General features: G+C 45.4%; 1 protein-coding gene across 2 annotated transcripts in view; it reads left to right on the top strand.

The window, feature by feature from the left end:
- The window catches only part of TG (thyroglobulin), a 191,930-nt gene that overhangs the window by 10,280 nt on the left and 158,525 nt on the right, over window positions 1-23,125 (top strand). For both annotated transcript variants that reach the window (XM_075920103.2, XM_075920102.2), the window contains 9 exons: window positions 2,869-2,975; window positions 5,705-5,848; window positions 7,617-7,802; window positions 11,048-12,112; window positions 13,109-13,696; window positions 15,067-15,309; window positions 15,696-15,833; window positions 17,819-17,896; window positions 22,769-22,881. In XM_075920103.2, the coding sequence (XP_075776218.2) occupies window positions 2,869-2,975; window positions 5,705-5,848; window positions 7,617-7,802; window positions 11,048-12,112; window positions 13,109-13,696; window positions 15,067-15,309; window positions 15,696-15,833; window positions 17,819-17,896; window positions 22,769-22,881 (2,662 nt within the window). The remainder of the gene's footprint in view (window positions 1-2,868; window positions 2,976-5,704; window positions 5,849-7,616; window positions 7,803-11,047; window positions 12,113-13,108; window positions 13,697-15,066; window positions 15,310-15,695; window positions 15,834-17,818; window positions 17,897-22,768; window positions 22,882-23,125) is intronic.

The raw sequence follows: 23,125 nt of genomic DNA, 5'->3' as shown, positions 1-23,125 counted from the left end.
GACATCCTTCCTCTGATCTCACTTCTGGAAGCACAGCCAGGACAGCCCTATGCCAGAGGGTAGGTCTAGACTGCACGCCTTTTTCAACAGAGGCTTTGTCGACAGAAACTGTCAACAAAGCTTCTGTTGAAAAAGAGCATCTAGACTATAACCAGTACTGTCAACAAAGCAAGCCACTTTTTTGAAAGAGTTTAGATGCTCTTTTTCAAAAAAGCAGTTTGCATGCAATAGCGCCTTTTTTCAACAGAGTACTATCGAAAAACGGCATTATTCCTTGTAGAATGAGGTTTACCGCCGTCGACAAAACTGCCGTGTTTTGTTGACATACTGTCGACAGAACGTGGTGGTAGCGTAGACGCAGGTATAGTTTTGTCGACAAAAGCCCACTTTTGTCGACAAAACCCTGTAGTCTAGACATACCCAGAGTGATACTTGGCTATATTTTTTTTACCTCTTGGGAATGTTGCAGCCTGGTGTGTGTGAGAGCAGCCCCGAGTTTGCTATACCAAGCTATTGCATGGGTGGGCAGCTCTTTATAAAGGTGCAGTAGGACCAGGGAAGTACAAATAGGAGCTTCAAACTGCCTTTGTGCAATAACCCTAATCTATATCACGAGATTCAGTCCAATATCTGTCAACCCAGTTTCAGGTTTTTATACAGCACAAATCACCATGGTATCCAAGGGTATTGAATAGTAGAAGATTAGGCTTGGAAGAGACCTTGGGAAATCCTATAGACCCACCCCCTGCTCAAAGCAGGACCAACCCAATTAAATCATCCCAACAAGAGGGTTTGTAAAACTTAACCTACCTTAGGGGTTTTTAAGGCTATCAGCCACCTCCCTAGACCACCCAGTCCAGTACTTCACCCTCCTAGTGAAATAGTTTTTCCTTATATCCAACTGGATGTCCCAACTTGAGCTTGAGATCATTCCTTCTTGGTCTGTCATCTGTTACCACTGAGAATAGTCTACTCCATCCTCTTTTAGAACCCTCCTTCCAATAATTGAAGGCTACTATCAAATCCTCCCTCATTCTTCTCTTCTGCAGACTAAATAAGCCCAATTCCCTCAACCTTTCCCCAAATCATTTTTGTTGCCTCCACTTGACTCTCTCCAATTTGTCTACATCCTCTTTGTAGCGGAGGGCCCAAAATTGGATGCAGTACTCCAGATGTGGCCTCATCAATGCTGAATAAGGGGGTATAATCATTTCCTTCGATCTGTTAGCAGTGCTTCTACTAATACAGCTCAATATGCCATTAGCCTTCTTGACAAGAAGGGCACATTGTTGACTCATATCCAGTCTCTCCTCTGCTGTAACCCCTAGGTCCTTTTCTGGAAAACTGCCACTTAGCCAGTCTGTCCCCAGCTGGTAGTCTTGTTTCTTGCATAGAATGCTTCTTTCCTAAGTGCAGGATTCACTTGTCCTTCTTGAACCTCATTAGATTTCTTTTTCCTCCAATCCTCCAATTTGTCTAGGTCACTCTGAACCCTACCCCTATCCTCCAGTCTATTTATCTTTCCCCCAATCTTAGTGTCATTCACAAAATTGTTAATGGTACAGCCTGTCCTATCAGTCCAGGTCATTAACAAAGATGTTGAACAAAACTAGCTCCAGGGCGGATCCCTGGGGCATTCTGTGTGCTGCAGACTGCCAGCTAGTCATCAAGCCATGTCAAGCCATGTAATACGTTATTTCTGCTTTTAAAAGTCTCCTTCGTTGTTGAAAAGCCTGACTAGAGTATTTGATTCTCTTTACTTATTTGGTTGTGAATTTCTCAGTGCTTTGCTGGATTTTACCACCCAACTGCACACAGCTGGGATCTTTGTGCTTAAATCACATTTAGGCATAGAAGCATATATATGTATGATGGTAATTTTATTGTATGAAAACTTGGGGAAACTGTTTCTTCTGGTGTAATGCCTAAATCTAGAATGTTTTATTTCTATTTGCTTGAAGAAACCCTGACATCTCTCTCAATTAAAATCACACCAATTATGTTTTGTTCAACTCTGACTTTAAGTTTCCTTCTGAAAACATTCCTTTGCTGGAATCTAGCTATTGTCACTGCTAGAATATGTTAAAAGAATCCCAGGCTCCTTTGATCTCCAGAAATAAGACTGTCTCACTTGTAATATGTTTAAAAAAATAAAGTTTTCTTTTAATCCATTGACCCATGTTTTCATAATGTGACAGTTTAGTGCTAGTTTTTATCTGCTGTTCCACGCTTAATTCAGTGAAGAAAGCAGATGGAGGGGAGAGAACAACCTCTGTGTCTAGGCTTTCTGCCATTTTGTGTGGCTTTGTGCAAAACTGCTCATGAGTGTGCATTTGTAATTACATTAGTCACACTGACACATATTTTACCATTTTTTCTGCACTTTCCAAGGTTGGACCAGGATCCAAAATTATCTGTCAACACTTCTGCCACCTTCATCCTTGTTGTACATTAGGTACTAATAAGAAGACTAAAAATGATCTGAAATCTGTCTGAGAAATCATCTTGTTACCCTTTGATTGCTTAATTGTTGGGTTCTGTTATCCAGGACAATGATACTTAGGCTCCTTTTTGGAAGAAACACTAGTATAAACTCTTGTAGCACATAGTGATCAAGGCAAATCTTGGACTGATCCTGATCCGTGAGGAGCCAGGACACATTGCCCTATAGCCTCAGGCTTTGTTAATAAAAGAAAATGCTGACATTTCAATCACGGTGGAATAAGGTTGACGTAACTACTCTGAGAAGTGCCATAATGCCTTTGAGCTATGATCCCTGCAGTGGGAGTTTGGGGAAGAAGATTTCTTTGTTACTGTCAAAGACTCACTACAAACTCTCCGTTCATAATCCAGTGCTTTTCCTTTTAGGTTCCCAGATGCTTTCCAGACATTTAGCTCCTTCAGAAGCATGTTCCCGGAGGTGTCTGGGTACTGCTATTGCGCTGACAGTCTGGGGCGGGAATTAGCAGAGACGGGTAAGTGCTTTCCAAAATCTGTTCTGTCTTAGCAGTTTGACTCAGAATTCCCCAGAGAAAGCCAGATAATGAACCAATGCCAGGGCCACAGCTTCATTTCAGTGAGAAAGCAAAGGGCTGGGCTTGAGTCATCTGTGAGCCGGCACAGCAGCTGATTGTACCAGATATGGATCTGTGCCAAGGTCTCTTAAGGGTGGGGGTAACTAATTATCTCATTGAGGTCTGACCCTCTTTGTCATCATTGTTTGCATTGGCTAGCCCAGTTTGCATCTCCCTCAGTTGAATTCCCCACCCCAGTTGAGAACATAAGAACGGCCGTACTGGGTCAGACCAGTGGTCCCTCTAGCCCAGTATGCTGTCTGCCGACAGTGGCCAATGCCAGATACCCCAGAGGGAGGGAACACAATAGGTAATCTCATGTGATCCCTCTCCTGTCACCCATTTCCAGACAAACAGAGGCTAGGGACACCATTCCTACCCATCCTGGATAATAGCCATTGATGGACCTAAGCTCCATTAATCTATCTAGCTCTTTTTGAACCCTGTTAAAGTCCTAGCCTTCACCACATCCTCTGGCAAGGAGTTCCACAGGTTGACTGTGCGCTGAGTGAAGAAGACCTTCCTTTTGTTTGTTTAGAGTTGTGATCAAAAGTTATTTTCCAATTGTCAAGTCCCTTCTGTCAGTAATCCAGTTCCTACTGGGATGGTTGCATATCAGAAAGCCACCAATGCAAGAGGCAGTCTCGTTAGCAATCTCAGCAGAGCGGCACAAAATGGAACAACTCCCTTCGCTGTACAGCAGGAGTTCTCAACCTTTTCCTCTCTGAGATCCCCACCCCACCCAACATGCTGTAAAACGCCATGGGCCACCTATCCCACAACAACTGATTTTCTGCATATCAAACCCAGGGTCAGCATTAAGAGGTAGCAAGCAGGGAAATTGCCTAGCTCCCCACAACACAAGGGGGCCCTCGAAAGCTAAGTCGCTCAGGTTTTGGCTTCTGCCCTGAGTGGCAGGGCTTGGGGCCCTGGGCTTTCTGCCCCAAACCCCAGTGATCAACTGTTCTCTTTTTCCAGTGAAGTATGGCAAGGCATAATCAGCTTGATCTTCAGCATGGGCATCTGGTACGCGAGGCAAACTGCCAGGCATCGCCCCACCCACACTCCGCTCCCCAGAACATCTTCTGTAGGGGGTCAGAGTGTTGCTGCCCCCAGCACTCGCCCTCCCGGTGCTCTGGGGCTGGAGAGGCTGGGCCGTACCACATGGCATGCCCTCCTCCCTTCCCTGGAGCTCCGGGGCTGGACAGGCTGAGCCGGGCTACATGGTGCACCCTCCTCCTTCCCACTGTGCTCCGGGGCTTGAGAGGCTGGGCTGGGCCATGTGGTGTGCCCTCCTCCCCCACCCTCCCCTGTCCCCGAAGCTGGTGCGCCCTTCTCTGGGGTTGGGGAGGCTGGGACCATGCTATGCGCCCTCTGCCCTCCTCCCTCCACAGGGCTAGGGAGGCTGGGGCAAGTGCATGTCCGCCCCCTCTCCTCCTCTCCCCATGGTTGGGAGGGGGGCGCGCTGTCCTACCTCCCCGTCAGAGGCGGGGAAGGGGTGGGGCCTTAGCAGAAGGGATGGGGCTGGGGGCTTGCCTCCCCCAGCCCAGCCTTCGCCAGCCACCCAGGATCTTCAACATGGGATACTGAGGTAAAATTATTAGACATTAGGGGAAAAGTTCATACTGTGTCATTAAACACTGGAGTAGGCTTCTAAAGGAGGTTGTGGAATCCCCATCACCTGTCAAGGATGGTCTAGATTTACTTGATCCTGCCTCAGGGTGGGATATGGACTATATGACCTCTGGAGGTTCCTCCCAGCCCTACATTTTTAGGATTCTTAGACTGTCCACTCACCTGTGTACTGTCAGAGCTTGCTTAGTCATCATAAACCAGCTCAACCCAGCCCCTGACAGTCTTAGGGCAGAGATCATGCAGCCCTTACGCATTTAGATAGGCACTTACTCACACACACAGTCTCCTTTTGGACAGTGGTTTTCAAACTTGTTTTTCCCCTCACAATTCAGTTGAAGAAAATAGTTGATGCCTGCAACCCCCCATAATTTGACTAACGTATGGACTCTGGGGTGGAGCTGAGGATGAGGGGACTCCAGCTTTGGGGAGGATCAGGGCTGGGGCAGGCGGGGCTTATCTTGAGTGGCTCCCAGTCAGCGGTGCAGCGAGGGTGCTAAGGCAGCTTCCTGGCACCGCAGACCATGCTGTGCCCCCGCAGCAGGTTCTAGCCAATGGGAGTGCAAAGCTAATGCTCAGGGCGGAGGCAGTATGCAGAGCCCTTTGTGCTCCCCCCCACTCCCCGAACCTAGGGGCTGGGCCTGCTGCTGGCTGCTTTTGGGGCACAGCGCAGTCTGCAGTGCCAGGACAGGCAGGAAACTTGCTATAGCACCCTCACCAATCGATCCCCCTGCAGCAACGAGACCCAATGCCTGACATTCCGCAACCCAGTACTGGGTCATGACCCATCTTTTGAAAACTGGTTCTTTAGGTCCATGGAACTACTTGTGTGAGCAAATGCCCATCATCTAACCTCACAGTTCAAGTCATGGAGGAGTTGGGGTTTGGCTGGCAGGAAGCGCCCATTTCTGTCACCTCTCAGATGTGTATGGATGGCAGATGAAGCCTCTCTCTCTCTCAAATGCCACTGTGGGCTGAAAAGCTCTCTTCTCTCACAGGCTTGGAATTGCTGCTTGAGGAAGTTTATGATACAGTTTTCACCACGTTGCAACCTGCCCACACGTTTACTGAGACCAGCCTCTATCGGATTCTGCAGAGACGGTTTCTGGGGGTGCAGCTAGCAACCTCTGGCAGGTTCAGATGTAAGTACAGGTTGCACCTCTAAAATCTGGGGTTCTCTGGTCTGGCAACATCCGTGGTCCGGCATGACCGTGGATGTTCCAGGGCCAGAGAGTCTCGGCTCACTATAGGGGGTGAGAGACCGGGAACTGGTGCACAGCTCAGCAGGGCTGTGAGCGGGAGCCGGGCTGTGGCTCAGCTGGGCTGCAAAGTGGGGGAGCAGGGAGCTGGCGTGTGGCTTAGCTGAGGTATGAGAGAGGGCGCACGGTGTGCAGCTGGCTTGCAAGGAGAGCTTGGAAGCTGGGAGAGGGGTATCTGGGGAGGGGTCCTGAAATGGCCTCCCCTGGTCCGGAAAAGTCCTTCATCTGGGCTCAGTCAGGTTCCGTGGGTGCCAGACCCAAGGAGGTTCAACCTGGAGCACTGGACTGGAGTCCTATGGGTGATGCAAGAATTCTGGTATGCAAATACCCTTGCCATGCTCTTGGCTGGCACACTGGGGACTGAAGCAGGAGCCTCCAGAGCTAAAAGCCACAAGCTGCTACAACTTGCAATAAAGAGCTGGCCCCCTTTCACTGGGGCTCTGCACACCAGGCGTAGTGGGGGAGTAAGGAAAGCCTGAATACTGAAGTAGGGACAGTCAGGTGTTCCTTCAGCTACATGGAAATCATTGGTCTTTCATGTTTTCAGGGGTAGCTGATCACTCTTGGGGTCAGGAAGGAATTTCCCCCTGCCTCTCCCATGGATAGCACTGAGAAATAGACCCTGACTGCATATATTCAGACAATACAGTTGTCTTCTATGAACCAAGCTCAGACTCTCAGTGCCTCTTCCACTGTAACAGCCACTAGAGTTGGTGTCCAACATGGTAGCCATTAGCCACGGGTGGCTGTTTGGCCCATTGAGTGTGGCTAGTTGGCTCACCAAATTATTTACATTTTCAGAATAATGTGGTTTGTTCACTATAGTAGTAACCGCTATAGTGGCTGCTGCTTCAGAACTGGTTGGACACCGTGGCACTCGAGAGAGGCTTCATCACATGTGCTAAGATAGTACCAGTGCTAAGGTGAGACTGTGAGAGCATGACTCACATTGCCTTTGCCTGTGCTATACCCATTGCATGGACAAAGAGAGACTTTTCCATTGTCTGTCCACTTGGCACCATTCATTGCCACTAAATCCACTTAAAAAGAGCAAGCGCTTAGGTAGGCCTGAATCCTGGTCCGTTGAATGAGAAATGACTGCTTTGAAATTGCGCAACAGCTCTGCATGGCTGAAAAGCATGTTGATGTTTTAATCTCTATGGTTTATATTGAGGAGTGAATTCTCACCCTAAAAAAACCCTGAGCTTTTGGGACTGTCCCTGAAAAATCATCAGTTAGTTATTCAGATATCAGAGGGGTAGCCGTGTTAGTCTGGATTTACAAAAGTGACAAGGAGTCCTGTAGCACCTTATAGACTAACAGATGTATTGGAGCATAAGCTACTCTCTCGGTATTCACATCTCCAGATCAGCTGGTAGAAGTGGGCCTCATCCTCCCTAATTGAATTAACCTCGTTATCTTTAGCCTGATTCTGGCCTGCATATTTATACCTGCCTCTGGATATTTACACTACATGCATCAGACGTAGTGGGTCTTTGCCCATTAAAGCTTATGCTCCAATACATCTGTTAGTCTATAAGGTGCCACAGGACTCCTTGTAGTTATTCAGAGCAGACTGAACCAGGCCTGACTGAAGATTTGCTCCAATACTGAACAGGTTTCCTCCTACCCAGCAACATTTCTCTTCCAGGCCCCTCTAAATGCGAGGTTGAGAGGTCTGCAGCCATGCGGTTCAGACAGGCTTATAGCCCATCTTGTGAAGATAACGGGAACTATGCACCAGTGCAGTGCGAGCAGGGAGGGTCATGCTGGTGCGTGGACCTTAAGGGGCAGGAGCTCCAAGGAACAAGGAGGCACGGGCAGCTCCCATTTTGTGGTACGTATTGAAGCAGTAGAGTAATCAATTCCTGGTGCTCATTTTCACATCAGATGCACAAACACACATTTTCTGTCCTTCCCAATCCTTCTGGTAGATCCATGTTTTGGGGGCAAAATACCAGCTATGGTCAAAATCTCCTGCCTTCTTCTATTGTGTCTCTACCCCCTTTCTCACCTCTGGCCCCACAGCTACACAATATCCTGCCCTGTGAGAAAACAGGAGCAGCTCCAGACAGACATCAAGGCCAGTCCAGCCAGCTTGGTGATGATCCTCTATACAGACCTCACTTCAACCCCCCTCTTTTATAGCCTGTATCCAGTGGGAGTGTTCCCAAAGTAAAAGGTGTGGTGCCAGATCTCTTGGCAGCTTTGGCAACCCCAGGCATTCAGAAATCGTGAATCTGGTGCTGAAAAACCATTAGATTTTAAAAGCAAGACATGGTGGGTTCCTTTTATTTGCCCTTCTGATTTTGGTGCCTTCCAAGGTCACATTTTCAAGCATTTCTCCCTAATTATGACAGCTAGAAAGTTATATTTGTTTTAAAATAGAAACTGAGATTCCAAGAGCTGGCACTTGAAGAAAAAATGCCCAATTTGTGACACAATTGCAAGCGTTAGTTGATTCTGCACTTGTGGCTTAACCCTCTTTTTCTATTTTGATGCCTGGAGGGGGAGCACTGGTTCTGAGGTCTCTCTCTCTCACTATTTTTTCCCCATCTCTGTCCCTGTGTTACTTGGCCATCATGGCTACCAAATCCCATAAAAGCAAAGAGGAGCGGGGAGGTGTTTGAGCTGCCATGTAATTAAACGAAGGAGATTTCATTAAGGAAAGAATACATCAAGACAGAGCCCACAGTGGAAGATGACAGCAGAACGTGTCAAAGGGGTCAGATGGGGGCAGTGAAGGATTTGTTTAAAACCCGTTAGTCTGGAGAGAAATGCCAAAAATTCAGGTTTATGCTGGAGGGTTGGGGCTCCAAAGCTTAATGCAGGGAGCCTTCGGCAAAGTTAATTTGTCTGTCTACTAGACGTAGTCATGCCATGGAGCTAACGAAACAATCTGTTCTGGGGGGTCACACATGATCCAGAATCACCATAGGCTTTAGGCAAAGATGGGATTACTGTAAAATGAAAACGTTTGCACGCCTTCAAGGCTCATGAGCAAAGGGATTGCAAGAGAGCCTCTGAGCGGCCTCTTTGTCTGTCAGGGCTGGTTGTTTTCTCTCTGCTCCTTTGAGATCTTCTGATGGGCTCTTGTGATATAACTTGAAACTGCTTGAAACTCAGCTCCGTGGCTTTTATTGGCAGACTCAGGAAATCTAAGCAGAGAAATTGGAAGTTCTACTAACTAATCACTGAAAAGGAATTTTCACAGTGTTGTATTCTTAGGGAGTCTCTGTTCTAGAAGCTATGTGCAATACAATCCTCACATTATTTTTTAAAAACTACCACTTTCTGCTATTGCAGTAGTGCTTTGTAAAGCAAACTGTCTTCTCGTTACATGCTGGTGTGATTTGCGTCAGTGGGGGCAGGGGAGAACAATTAAGAAGCATGCATTTGTTTCTTATTGACCTTTCTGGAGAATGAATTTGTGTGGGTCAAAGGTGGGACCTATTTGATCCCTCCAGGGATGTCACGCGACAGAAAGACACATAGCTGACCCTCCACTAACAATAAGGAAGGGGAGAGCTACAAAAGGACAAGGGTCAACTAATTATGGGAGAGAATCCAAAAGCAGGAAGAAGAGTGCAGGCTAGTGGATGAATTCAAGGGAATCAGAAGGGGACACCAAGCACAGAGCCTCCATCAGTTGGTGGAATCCTAGGAGGTGGTGGGCAGATCGCAGCAGAGCTAACGGCCCATGCCTTCAGCTCAGCTGAGGACACATGACTTGGGGGACAACAAATGGAAAAAGATGAATGGGAGTAAGGGTCAAAAATTCAAAACAAGAGTCTGGCACAGGGACCTTGACCAGAGAATCTCAGGCAAGTTGCTGGACTGATAGCCTAAGGCTATGTCTAGACTACATCCCTCTTTCAAAAGAGGGATGTAAATTAGACCTATCGAAATTGCAAATGAAACCGGGATTTGAATTTCCCGTGCTTCATTTGCGTAATTGCGTCACGACGTTCTTTCGAAAAACGCTATTTCGAAAGTGAAACTGCTGTCTAGTTGCGGTTCTTTCGAAAAGAAAAGCCTGTGCAGGATCTTTCCAAAAAGGCTTTTCTTTTCGAAAGAACCGCGTCTAGACAGCAGTTTCACTTTCGAAATAGCGTTTTTCAAAAGAACGTCGTGACGCAATTACGCAAATGAAGCACGGGAAATTCAAATCCCGGCTTCATTTGCAATTTCGATATGTCTAATTTACATCCTTCTTTCAAAAGAGAGATGTAGTTTAGATGTACCCTAAGGGACTGAAATGTTTATCCACAGGACAGGTATGACATGGGTACGGTTAGTACAAGCTAACTTATCCCATCCTACCCATGTGCCCAAACCTGCCCTAGAAACTAGAGATGAAAGAATAGTTAATCTTTGTGCGGCCTCATCAACAGGCTACCATGAACATTAATGATGCCTGTGGGTTCTGGGATTCTGTGAGACCAGGGATTTTCACCAGCCCCAGGGGTTTCTGGAAATAATCATTTAATGTGACTTGGTTTTTCAGCTCCAAATGACTAATGACTTCACTGCCAGGGGAAGGAGTCGGGGTAGGGGAGAGAAATGGCACTGGAGAGTATGTAGAAGTACTTTAAAAGGGGTATGTCAGTACATAAGAATGGCCATACTGGGTCAGACCAAAGGTCCATCTAGCCCAGTATCCTGTCTGCCCACAGTGGCCTATGCCAGATGCCCCAGAGGGAGTGAACAGAAAAAAGTAATCAAGTGGTCCCTCTCCTCTCATCGATTTCTAGCCCCTGACAAACAGAGGCTAGGGATGCCATTCCTACCCATCCTGGCTAATAAGCATTGATGGACTGAACCTCCATAAATTTATCTAGTTCTTTTTTGAGCCCTGTTGAAGTCCTGGTCTTCACCGGTATTTCATCTTCTACCCCAGGATGGGCTGGGTCTGGCATATATAGACCTCCACCCAGATCCCTTCCATTCCTAGCAGCCTCTCAGAACATGGGTTAAGGAGTCATCTGCTGGGGGGTTATTCCCCCCCCCCCCCCGCCATGTGACCGTTCACACTATATCACAAATTCCAAAATATTTATCTCTTTGTTTTCCTGTGTTCAGGTGAAGAACGAGCATGTGCCTCAGTGAGACAGCAGGCTCTAACAAGGCTTTTTTATGGACCCGTTGGACACTTCAGTCAGCATAGTTTGTTCGACCCCTCAGATGTAAAGTCAGAGAAAACAGCCAGGTTTATGAGCTCTTGCCCTTCTTCTTTCAAGGAGTTGTTTGCAGACTCTGGGTTGCTATCTCCCATCACAGAAAAGCAGGATGACAGCCAGCTGTTCGCACTAGAAACCATCCTCAGTGATGCTATCAGAGGGATGTTTCCATCAAGACAATTAGCTCGAGTTGCCCTTCAGTTCACCATCAACCCAAAGCGTTTCCAAGAAAATCTGTTTGGAGGAAAGTTCTTGAAGAACCTGATCCAGTTTAACTTTACAGGAGCGCTCGGCACTAGAGGGAAATTCAGCATTGGCCAGTTTTTCCAGCAGGGAGGCGGGACGGGAATGGACATCGGAGGAGGTTTTGCAGAACTAGCAAAGGGGATGTCACTGGAAGCATCAAAGGAGAGATTCAATTTGAGTCAACCTCTTGTGGACAGCTTTGGCCGCACAGTTAGTTTACAGGACAACCAGAAGGGGGTGGAATTTCTTGCTTCTGTTCTGGAACTTCCAGAGTTTTTTGCCTTTCTACAACATGTTATTTCTGTCCCTGAAAACATCGCTGAAGATTTAGGTGAGGTGGTAAAAATAGCTTTCAAGTCCCAAGACTGCACTGAGCAGCCCATGGATTTGTTTGTTCCGACATGCACCAAGGAGGGGAGGTATGAGGAAATTCAGTGCTATGCAGGCACGTGCTGGTGTGTGGACTCGCGAGGTAAGGAGGTCCGAGGCTCAAGAGTGTTAGGCAAACGTCCAAGGTGTCCCACTGCGTGTGAGAAGCAAAGGGAAAGTCTCCAAAGATTGAAACAAAGACAACCTGCAGGGTCCGACCTGTTTATTCCTTCTTGTACTGAGGAAGGAAACTTCCTGCCAGTCCAGTGTCATGGAACTAATTGCATCTGTGTTGATTTAGAGGGCAGGGTGATTCCAGGAAGTTCAAGAAAAGCTGGAGAGCCCATGCAGTGTAAGTCTGGATAAGGCTGCTGTACAAATGTTTATTTTTTGTGTTGCTGATCATGCTGCTGCTTCCCTTGTTTGATACTGGAAATGTGTGGACTGCACCACTGGCCCATGCTGGAAAGGAAATCAGACCTGGACCAGTGTGTGATCATGTAGCTCTCTAATGATTGAGGATCACAGAGAATATACCCTGGAATACTCCTAGAGATAAGGAAGAGTCTCTCTTAGCTCAAGTGGGCATAGGGCCTGCATATTCAGAGCAGAAGGATGTGAGCTCTATCCTTGTTAATGAGCACATCCCTGTGTTGTGTCCCCTCTGATACCCTTATATCAGTGCAAATGGTATAGCTAGTGGTATACCCAATGAGACCATGCTGTTGATGCATCACGCTCTTCTGTCTGACTCTAGAATGGTTTGTCTTTTGGTAGGGTGGAAAGCTGTTTTTTTGGGGGGTGAGGGGAAACAAAATAATCCATGCAGTAGTCATTCATCCTCCTTGGGCAGACCCCAAGCTCTTCTGAGCTAAATCCATGAGTTTCCATTATTTGAGCTACAGGACAACCCGTAGCTATAGGAGCCACACTAACTTCTTGTGTGTACCAGACACTACAGGGGGACAAAGACCAAAGCCCCCAGTGTGGTCCCACAGTCAATTGAGAATATTGAGGCCGAAACATAGTTGTTTTAGTTTGTTGTTGTTAATCTCTCATATAACATTTTACATTATCATAAATAAAGTTGATTACGTTTTCTAATGACTTAAGTATGACACTGGGCATAGAGTTGTAAAATGTCATAACAGCTGGTTCTGGGTAAAAACGTCAAGTTTTAATAATCGAATAAATAATAACAATTGTTCCGAAACAGTTATACTAGTCAATAGCAACAATAAGCAATTTCTCTGGATGTGTTTGCACAGTAACCAAGCTCAGGTCAGCTTGCATCACATTCCTATGGTGCATTCCTGAGATTGCTGAATGTATATTTTCCTTACCCTAGGTCCGAGTGCTTGCCAAATAACTGCTGCTCAGGTTTTTCTGAAGACAGTGCAGCTACTATTGTCAGACCCAAGTGTGTTGCCTCCGCTATCCAGTGTTTACATCCCACAGTGCAGCACCGATGGTAACTGGAGACAGGTGCAATGCAATGGCCCCCCTGAGCAAGCCTTTGAATGGTACCAAAGATGGATCACCCAGAATAATGAAGGCAAAACTCTGCCTGTTGTTGACCTGTTGAACATACTACTTGAATATAAAGAGTCATCTTCCAAAGGCTTTGCAGCTTTTATTAAAGGCTTGTATGCGGCTGGCCACCAGAATGTCTTTCCAACCTTGGCCGAGTATTCTTCTTTTGATGCTCTTCCCCCTTCAGTGCTGGAAGGCAATGTGACCACTGTGCCAGAGAACATTTTATTGGATCCATATACATTCTGGCAGCTTCTGCATGGTCAGCTCACCCACTACCCAGGTTCCTACACTGATTTCAGTGCCCTTTTAGGCCACTTTGAGCTGCGCAGCTGTTGGTGTGTTGATCGTGAGGGAGAAGAACTGCAAGGAACGAAGGCTGAGGTGAACAAGATCCCAGCTTGTAAGTAATGTGTCAGAGGTTCTCGTTCTTTCCTTACTCCAGTAAGAAAAAATCATTTAGAGAACTACCAAGTAGAAGGTTATCAGACTCAGAAGAAGAATCACTTCTATCACAATAACGGCTAGCTTTCTGGAATTTGAACAGAATGAAAACACAGATAAGGGGAAGGGGTTGAGAAAGCACAGATGGGTCTTATGGAGGTAATAAATGCAGGTTCTGACAGTGCAGTTCATGTATGTTAACGATAAAATGAAAGCAAAATAAAGTAAGAGGAATTTTATTGACCATTCTTAATGTTTTCTTGCCATAAGCCCTAATTCAGAAAAACAGCCCTCTTTAGGAAAGCACATAAGCATGTTCTTATGTCTCTTTGAGGTCAATAGGACTTAAGCAGTGATAAACATGTGCTTGACTTCAAACTGTTTTCCTGCTTTAGAGCTCTAGTTAGCATGGTAAAGTCAGATGCTACAGCAACAGGGACCATGAAAGTACCTAGATAGATGGGTTGGATTTTCCAAAGCACACAGCAGTGGCCTAACCCTGCTCCCATCAACTCACTGGCGAAATTCCCATGGAAGTCAGTGGGAGAAGAGAAGTCAGTGGGAGAAGAGAGAAGTGAACACTGAATGCTTTTGAAAATCCCACCTGTATATCATGTTGCCACCAATGCAATGAAGTGCTGCACTGCATCACTTGGGTAGATGAGCTGTGATATGGGCACTAGAATCACCATCTTAGTTCTTCACCTGGGTGGAGAGAAAATAATGGGTGGAAAATTTCCTATCGGGGGAAAGAGGCCATGAAAATTCAGCTACAGGTTTGGGGTGGGAGAGGCAGGACTGGAAGAAGGGCGATATTAGATTAACGCAGCAATACAGTGCAGGGAAACTGGTACACAGGCGGTTCGCAATAAATGAGTTAAAGCCAAAGCTTTGGAAATGACAAGCCATAAGCCTATCTTCACCCTGGAAACCTTGCTTGTATGTTGCATCCTTTCTCCCAACCTTTGTCTTAGCTGACTGAAAGCTCTTCAAGGCAGGGATTGAGCATTTCTGTCTATGTGGAGCCTAGCACATTCTGTAATACAAAAAAGAAAATTAATAAATAACTTTTACCAGACACTTCCTTCCTTCCTTCCTTCCTTCCTTCCTTCCTTCCTTCCTTCCTTCCTTCCTTCCTTCCTTCCTTCCTTCCTTCCGTGTGTGTGTGTGTGTGTGTGTGTGTACATAAAAGATTTTTCTTTTCAAATTAAAATAAACATAATAAAAAACAAGAAGAAATGCTAGTAAGTAAGTGACTAAGATGAATATGCTAATCTTTACTGGAATAAGATAAGAGTTACTAAAACAACCCCTGTGTTGTACATGCAGGCCCTGGTGCATGTGAAAGGATAAAGAAGGAAGCAATGCAGTTCATTGATGAAGCAGAACAGCTCATCCTAGCTTCTAATGATACCCACATTCCTATGGGAGAGAGCTTTTTAATGGCAAAAGGACTTCGATTAACAGACAACGATCTTCTTCATTTTGCGGAGACCTTTCGATCAGGGCTCACGTTCTCTGAAAAGCTGTTGGCAGGAAGCGACTATGCAATCCGCCTGGCAGCGCAATCAAGTAGGTTGGGTTGATAGAAATGTAAACCTTTGGAGAATGGGGTCTTTACTTAAAGGGGAGCAATGCATAAACTAGCTCAAACCATTGTCTTTATGTACTGGAGCTGTATAGACCAACGTAACCCTTGCTGAAAATGGATGTAAATCCATCGGAGTTAGTGAAGCTTCAGTTGCCTCCATCAGCACTGAGTTTGACCCTTTTTCTTATGTAACACAGTGGGTGACATTAGAATCTGGGCATTTCCCATTCCTTAAATTTCCTAGTGTATTTGTAGTATTTCTTCTCCTAAATAAAGGGAGGAGAGTAGGTGTCAATTATGTACATGTTTAAATAGCATCCATTTGAGGACCACATCCATAATATCCTGGTTTGTTTATTTTTTATAGCCTTGCATTTCTACTGGAGGAGTCACTTTATCTCAAGAGGTTCTCCTGGACAAGCTACGCTCTTGGGGTTTCATCCTTACATTCCCCAGTGTGATGGTCTAGGGAACTGGGAACCAGTCCAGTGCTACGAGAGTACAGGTGAGGGATCACTTGTAGAATGCAGCTTCGTGTTGAGTTGGGATGACAAAAGGCAGGTCAGACTGAGAATAATAAAACAAAATTAGAAAAAAATATCATCACAAGTTATTTCTTAACCAAAAAGATATTGGCCACATGTTATCTACTATATATTTTAGAGTTTGTCTGTCTGTTTCATCAAGAGCTCTTCCTAAATGGTAAGAGCGAGGACCACCAAATTCAGTATGCGGCTTCCTCTCATCATCACTTAAAGCGACGAAAGGGTTTGGTTGTGCTAGAAGAACGAGATGTTGCTAGAATGGGATTGCGTCTCATAAAATCAAATAGAAAAGAAACAGAATTACCAGAGAAAGTACAGTCCTCAGAATTGACATTACTGAGTGAATGTTGAAAGAGACTGAACCAAGACGAGCCAGAAAAATAGGATGGACCTGGAATAGGATTGCCTCTCAATAAACTTTACAAAAAAGAGAGAAAACTGAGAAATTTGGATCAGTGCTCTCTTTTTGGCACTACGCCGGGTAAATCTGCTAATATTAAATATATACTAGCAGTGCTTTTTTTGTGACAGTATTTTCCGGTACCGGCACCTCTAGATGCAGTACTGGCACCTCCAGTCAGAGCTCAACAACTTTTCCCCTGGAGTATCGGCACCCCTTCTCCCCCCCCCCCTTTTTTTTAAAAATAACCAAAATAGCACTATACACTAGTATCTGTATTGCCAGGGGGAGAGACTAGATACACCATGAAGATATTTGGCCAAATTCTGCCCTTCTGGCTCTCCTTTGTGAGAATTCATGGATAGCTAGCATAAAGCTGGCATACTGTTTTTTTTTATTTACCCACAATCCTCCTGGTGTAGAGAGCATTCCTGGGGTCCAGCTGTGGCAAGGCAATGAGGAGGTCTGCTTTGCCTGAAGTAATTTAGAACAGTCTTTAGGCTCATCTAAATTATACCAGCTGGTCTTACATTCCCCTTTCCCTCTGACATTGGGCCCTTTTTTGACTGCAGGTTGGCCAGACCTAGTGTTATATCTTTGTACTGCAACAACAGAAATATTATTCTGAACTTGTTAGAATATTAATTTTTAAATTAATTTTCTTATAAACATTACAGATCATCGGTCATATTCTCACCTGACTTATTACCCTCTCGTATTTCAAGAGATTCCAGTAAAATCTTGTGGGTTATCTCTCTAGGTCAAACTGAGCCCAACCTCTTCATGCACTGATCACACATGAGTTTAGTTACATAAAATGTGCTAGTTCGTATAAAAGAAGAAATACCCTGAATCTTCGGCTAATGTACAAACAAGAACCTTGATGCAGAAATTAGGAAGTTTGGGCGTTTTTTCTTGTCAAAATGGCAAACTGCACCAGAATTTTTTTTTCAATTAAACATTTTGTTCAACACACCTATTATTTTTTCAGGTTTTATTTAGTTTAATTTTGGGGTCTTTTTATTCTTTAAAAAATAGTTTAGCTACATTTTTAGAAACAAAATGTTTTTGAATCAAAACATTTCATTTAAAAATGTTGACACTAAATATTTCAACTTTTTTATAGCAAACATTCATCTGTTTTCACAAAACTATCAGCTAAATTAGTCCAAAATTCACAAATAATATTGGTGCACCGTAAAACTGTGGAGCGTGTGTGTGTGTGTGTGTGTGTGTGTGTGTGTGTGGTGCACCGTAAAACTGTGGAGCATGTGTGTGTGTGTGTGTGTGTGTGTGTGTGTGTGTGTGTGTGTGTGTGTGACTCATCTATTCAGCCAAAACATTCATCCAGCTCTACTCTTCACTAATCTGGGTAACAGAATTAGCCATTATATTGTTTTCATGGTGATCCTGCCATACGGATTGTGTTCAGCATTTCAGCCAGCAACAACCAAATCCTCCTGTGATTCACATTGGCATTTGATAACAAAGGAAAGAAACATACATTTTTTTCCTAACATAAGGCTGCTGTTGTTTATTGCCTAGGTCACTGTTGGTGTGTGGATGAAAGGGGACGCTACATTACAGATTCTCTGATCGTACGTTCAGCACAGCTCCCGGAATGTAAGTTAACCTTTTCTTCCTGTGACCCTTCCTATTCTTAGTTAACACGTGTGTGTGGGGGGGAAAGGGGGCAGTATATAAAGCTTTTATTGAGATTTTTTTAATAAATAGCATGTAGCATAACACAAGAGTTTTTTAAACCTTCATAAAGAAAGGAATGGGAAGAAAAAAATTTTGTTTTGTAGCTGGACAAACTCTGTGCGTCTTTATCAAATAACTGGCAAGCTTTTTAGAACATAAAAACAGCCACATAATGGTTCATGGCAATGAGTTCCACAGATTAATTGTGCATTGTGGGAAAAAGTACTTTCTCTTATTTGTATTAAACCCACTGCCTATTAATGTTATTGGGGGAGCCCTAGTTTTTGTATGGTATGAAAGGATAAATAACACTTGTTTCCATACCATTCATGATTATATAGCTCTCCATTATATCCGCTCCTTCTAAGTTGAACAGCCCTAATGTTTATTTTGTCTCTTTGTAGAGAAGCTTTTCTATACCCTTGATCATTTTTGTTGCCCTTCTTGGAACATTTTTCAGTTCTTCTGTTTCTCTTTTGAGTTGGGGTGGCCAGAACTGGTCACAGTATTCCAAGTGTTGGGTGCATTGTGGATTGATATAGTAGCAGTGTTATCATTTCTGTCTTGTTTCTATCCTTTTCCTAATAGTTCTGAACATTCTGTTAGCCCTTGTGATCAATGCTGTGCTGAATGGAAGTTTTCAAAGAATTATCCTTGGTGACTCCCACATTACTTGCTTGGACTTAGTTGTCCTGAATAATTTTGTATCATCTGCAAACTTTGCTGCTTCACTTCTCACCCCCTTTTCCAGATCATGAAGGAGTTTGTTGAACAGCGCAGGTCCTACTATAGATCTGTAGGGGATCCCATGGTGAAAACTGACCAGTTCTTTCTACCCATTGTTTCTTGTCTTTCAACCATCGCTGATACTTGATAATTGAGGTTACTTTCCTTTTGACTCCCTGGCTATGCAGTTTCCTTAAGAGCCTTTGGGAGGGATCTTGTCAAAGATGTTCTGAAACTTCCAAGTCACTGTTGTAACTTGGGGCAGGGTCTGAAGTGCAGCTGCTCATGGCAGCTATGAGGTAACCGTCACCTGGCAGATTTGAACCTGGGACCTCAGGAGCTCAGTGTGGGAACTTCTACCGCTTGAGCTAAAAGCCAGCTGGTTCTCAGCTTAGGCTGTAGAGCTCACTCATTCTTATCTCTCACTGTAAGTGGTCTAAGTGACACTTCATGGGACAGTGAACCACACTAGGTGTGTGGGTTACACCAGCAGGGGCACAAAAAGGGGGTAAGATAGCATTGGGCCCAGCAGCATCAGCTGGAGTCCATCGTGGGCATAGTTTTCAGGCAGCGTTGCCCTTCCTTACAGTGGGGAGGAATGTTGGGCGCTGCTTCTTTAGCTGGACACCACCATTTTGGGTCCTGGTTGGCTTCTCTTTTACATCTAGATGTGCTGGGTGCTCTATATGGTCCCCATAATGTTTTCTGTGTAACGCTGAGTGCCTGTGGGGAGGGTGCAGGGCAACAGGAGCAGAGAGGGTCTGGGGGAAAAGAGGTGATGTGTGGGGAAGAGGCAGTGAGAGGTGGGGGAAGAGCTGGGGATAGAGGAATGGGGCAGGAGGATGTGGGAGTGGGGGAGGCAGAGGAGGAGATGGGGCAGGAGAATGTGGAGAAGGGAGATGGGATGGGGAAGAGAAGGGGACAGGAGAATGGAGAGAATGTGACCCCCACATTCAGTGTCTCCTCAGCAGGAGAAGCAGCTGGGCTCACTCACCAAACTGGCCCAACACCCCAGCACTGGGTGCTCAAATCCAGTGGGTACCCTGCCACAGATGCCCCTCCAGTGCCCTCCAAATATCCTCTAGCACCCCCCAAATACTGTCTCCAGGTCCTCAACCCTTTCCAGCAAATCCTGTTTAAAAGTCTCAGAGTAGCCGCATTTTAGTCTAAGGTGCTACAGGACCATTGTTGTTTTCAAAAAACGTTTATTCAGAAACTTGAAATGTGGTAACCCTTTGGCATCCGTTTGCACAGCTGAGGATTCTTGAACAGGCAGGATTGAAAACACCCTTCCAGCAGCTGCCTACTCCCAGTGCCTGGGCTGGGCACTGGGTTTGTGTGTTGTGATCACAAGCGCAGCAGCCATGGGGATGGGGATGGGGCAGGGTGGCAAGGAATGGTTCTGCTCTGCATGCAGGTAGTATGGGGAGAGTGACCCGGCTGCAATGCTCTTCCCCTGTCCTCTCACTGCCTCTTCCCCACACCTCACCTCTCCTGTGACCAGGCTGCTGAGAGGCAGCTGCCCAATGGGGATGAGTACTCCAGGGAGCACGTTGGGGAGCATCTCATGGCAGCCAGTCCCTCTGGGCAAAGGCTGGCTCCAGAGTGTGTGTCTAGTGTCCAGGGTGCAGATTGGAGCTGTACCACCAGCCTAGACTGGGGAGCACCCCTCTATGCAGAGAAATCCTGGCTTAGGCAGCATGGCAAGGAGGTTTTCTGGCCAGTGCCCCAGCTCCCGCAGTGAGAAGACTTGGGCATGAGTGGACAGGGTGGCTCCCACCAGCTTCCTATCTGCCAGCTCCCATCAGGAGGGGATAGTTTTCAAACTCTGGGGTGCATCCCCCTTGCGAGATGCACTGAACAGATTGAAAACCTCTGTGCTAAATGGAGAGGGGCACGTGACTTGACAGGCCTGCCCATGCGTTGCCTCGAGGGGACACACATATAATTGCTTGCCATGGGTGCTAAAATGCTTAGTTATGGCTCTGATCCAGGTATACTTTTTCGACTGGATTACCTTTCTCCATATGCTCATTGACTCCTCCAAGAGTTCTAATAGGCTACAGCTACTCTGCTGTTTTTTGTGGAAGAGCATATGCAAATTGTGCTCACATTTGCATATCTTCTTCCGATAGACGGGGCCATTTGTTGGGAAAACCTCCTCTTTCGCAAGACCCCTTATTCCTCAAAAATCGAGGTTTACAGGGTCTTGCAAAAGAGGGTTTTTTTTCCGACAAATGGCCCCATCTACACAGCGCTTTTTATCAGCAAAACCTCTTCCGCAAAAAGAGTCGGAAGAAGATATGCAAATGCGAGTGCGATTTGCGTATCTTCTTCCGCAAAAAAAGGCAGTGTAGCCATAGAGTGGTGAGGGTATGACATCCCCTTACATGAGGCAGACTGACTCTTCCCCAGCAAATTATTTTTATCTCTGTCTGACAATTTGGTTGTTTGCTAAAATTTCTACAAATTTGCTTGGTACTTAAGTTAGGCTCACTGGCCTGTAATTAATCAGGATCTCTTCTGAAGCCTTTTTTAAACATCTGCAATATTTGACTTCTGCATTTACCCTTTTGCCTGATATGAATTAGGAGTGGATTTACACTGCCCCCTCCTCGTGCTCCGGAAGTGTTCTATTTCATTCCCCAGAAACTAATTCTAAAATTAACTGGACTAGAGTGAGTGTGAATTTCTGCCCTCTACTGCCTGGAGTCGGAACTGCTCCACTGAGCTTCAGAGGCTCTCTACTGCTAGCATCAAAGAGCAATTCTTGCCCTGATGAAGCAAAGCATTTAAGCTTGTGTTTACCTTTACTCACACGAGTAGGTATTTGATGTCAGTGGGACTTGTCACATATTTAAAGATAAGCAGATACTTAAATGCTTTGCTAAACGGTGTTTGTAACTCAAATGGAAGAGGAGTTAACTTTAACTTTTGGAGTTAAAGTGTCTGAGTTCTCTCCCTGCTCCTATGCTGACCTGCAGGTGGCATAGTGTATAGTAATAGTAGTGAAAAGGATATACTTTGTGAAAACAAATCTATGATCCCTTTTGCATCTGAGATGCATTCCTTTTCTGTAGGACTTCTCAGAGTCTGTCAGTGTTCAGGACCATTTTACTTTTCCCACTCATTTAGTCTTTCCATATTGCATGTCTGATAGTACTGAGTTTCCTGCCAAGTTAACATAAGATTTGAAAAACCTGGAATTTTTTTTTTATGATCACATTTAATGTCATTTAGTTCCTTAGTCAACTCCAAGACATGTGTGTGTCGGTTCTGATTTTCTTTAAACAGGTGCCAGCAGAGATTATTGGGCTATATTCATGGTGGGGCTAACCCTTCAGACGTCTCAGAGCGGTAGCCATGTTAGTCTGTAACTTTAAAAACAACAAGTAGTCCTGTGGCACCTTTGAAACTAACTAAAATATATAGAATCATGCACTTTCATGATTAAACCCACTTCATCAGATGAATTGAAGTGGAAGTAACAGAAACCAAGCTCGCGCTCCCTCTCTCCCCCCCCCCTCTCGCCCCCCTCTCTCCCCCTCCCCCTCCCCCTTCCCCTCCCCCCCCCCTCTCTCTTTATATATAAAAAAGCAGAAGACGTGCCTGTCAATTGTAGGGTCTGTGTTAATGAGGCTAATTAAATGGGCTGGGTGTGTCCCATACATAGCTTTTGATGTGGAAATGTAGATGTTAAAGACAGGAGAAATTGGCTTTGTAATGTACCAACCAGTAAATGTCTTTGTTCAAGCCTGTGTCAGATCTGTAGATGAATTCCAGTTCTGCAGACTCTCTCTGTAATTGATTAGTGAAATCAGAAGTCCGTGAAGTTACTCGGGCTGAATTTGTCCTGTTACTGCTTCATCCTTGTTTGTTTGTCCCATTTGCAGTTATAGGAGGCATGATTAGTACTTAACAAAGAATTCATACAGCAGCTGCTGGTCTGAGACCATGAGATGGTCCAAAGAAAACGTATATGATCTGAGATGTTATCTTATTCCAAAAGGCATGAGGAGGTCAGATTTACTGCCTTCATTCAGTCGTATGTTTTCTCTCTCAAAGGCCAGACATCATGTCAGCGATCTCGAGCCAATGCATTAATTTCCAGCTGGAAGCAGAGTGGATCAAAGCTCAGTGCTACTGCTGCAGACCTGTTCATCCCTTCCTGTCGTGAGGTAAATGAGTACAAATGGAGCATGTGGAGGGAAGGAGTAAACTGACTTTACCCCTCCTTGTTTATGCCATGGGAAGGTCATAGGCAATTGCAATTCTTGTGCTAAGGAGCTCTGGGATAGCCCCCTCTATAACCTAGGGGGGGTTCACATCGCCCTTCAGGTGGAGGCTGGAGGTAGGACATTGAGCAGGGTTGGGCTCAAAGGAGAGGAGACATCCTCCTCCTTAAAGGGGATAGCTTAGTTT

This window comes from Pelodiscus sinensis, chromosome 2, assembly GCF_052426305.1.
Source record: "Pelodiscus sinensis isolate ZL-2025 chromosome 2, ASM5242630v1, whole genome shotgun sequence".
NCBI classification, from domain to species: domain Eukaryota; kingdom Metazoa; phylum Chordata; order Testudines; family Trionychidae; genus Pelodiscus; species Pelodiscus sinensis.
The sequence above is the reverse complement of the archived record's forward strand: the minus strand, read 5'-3'. Positions and strand labels throughout refer to the sequence as shown.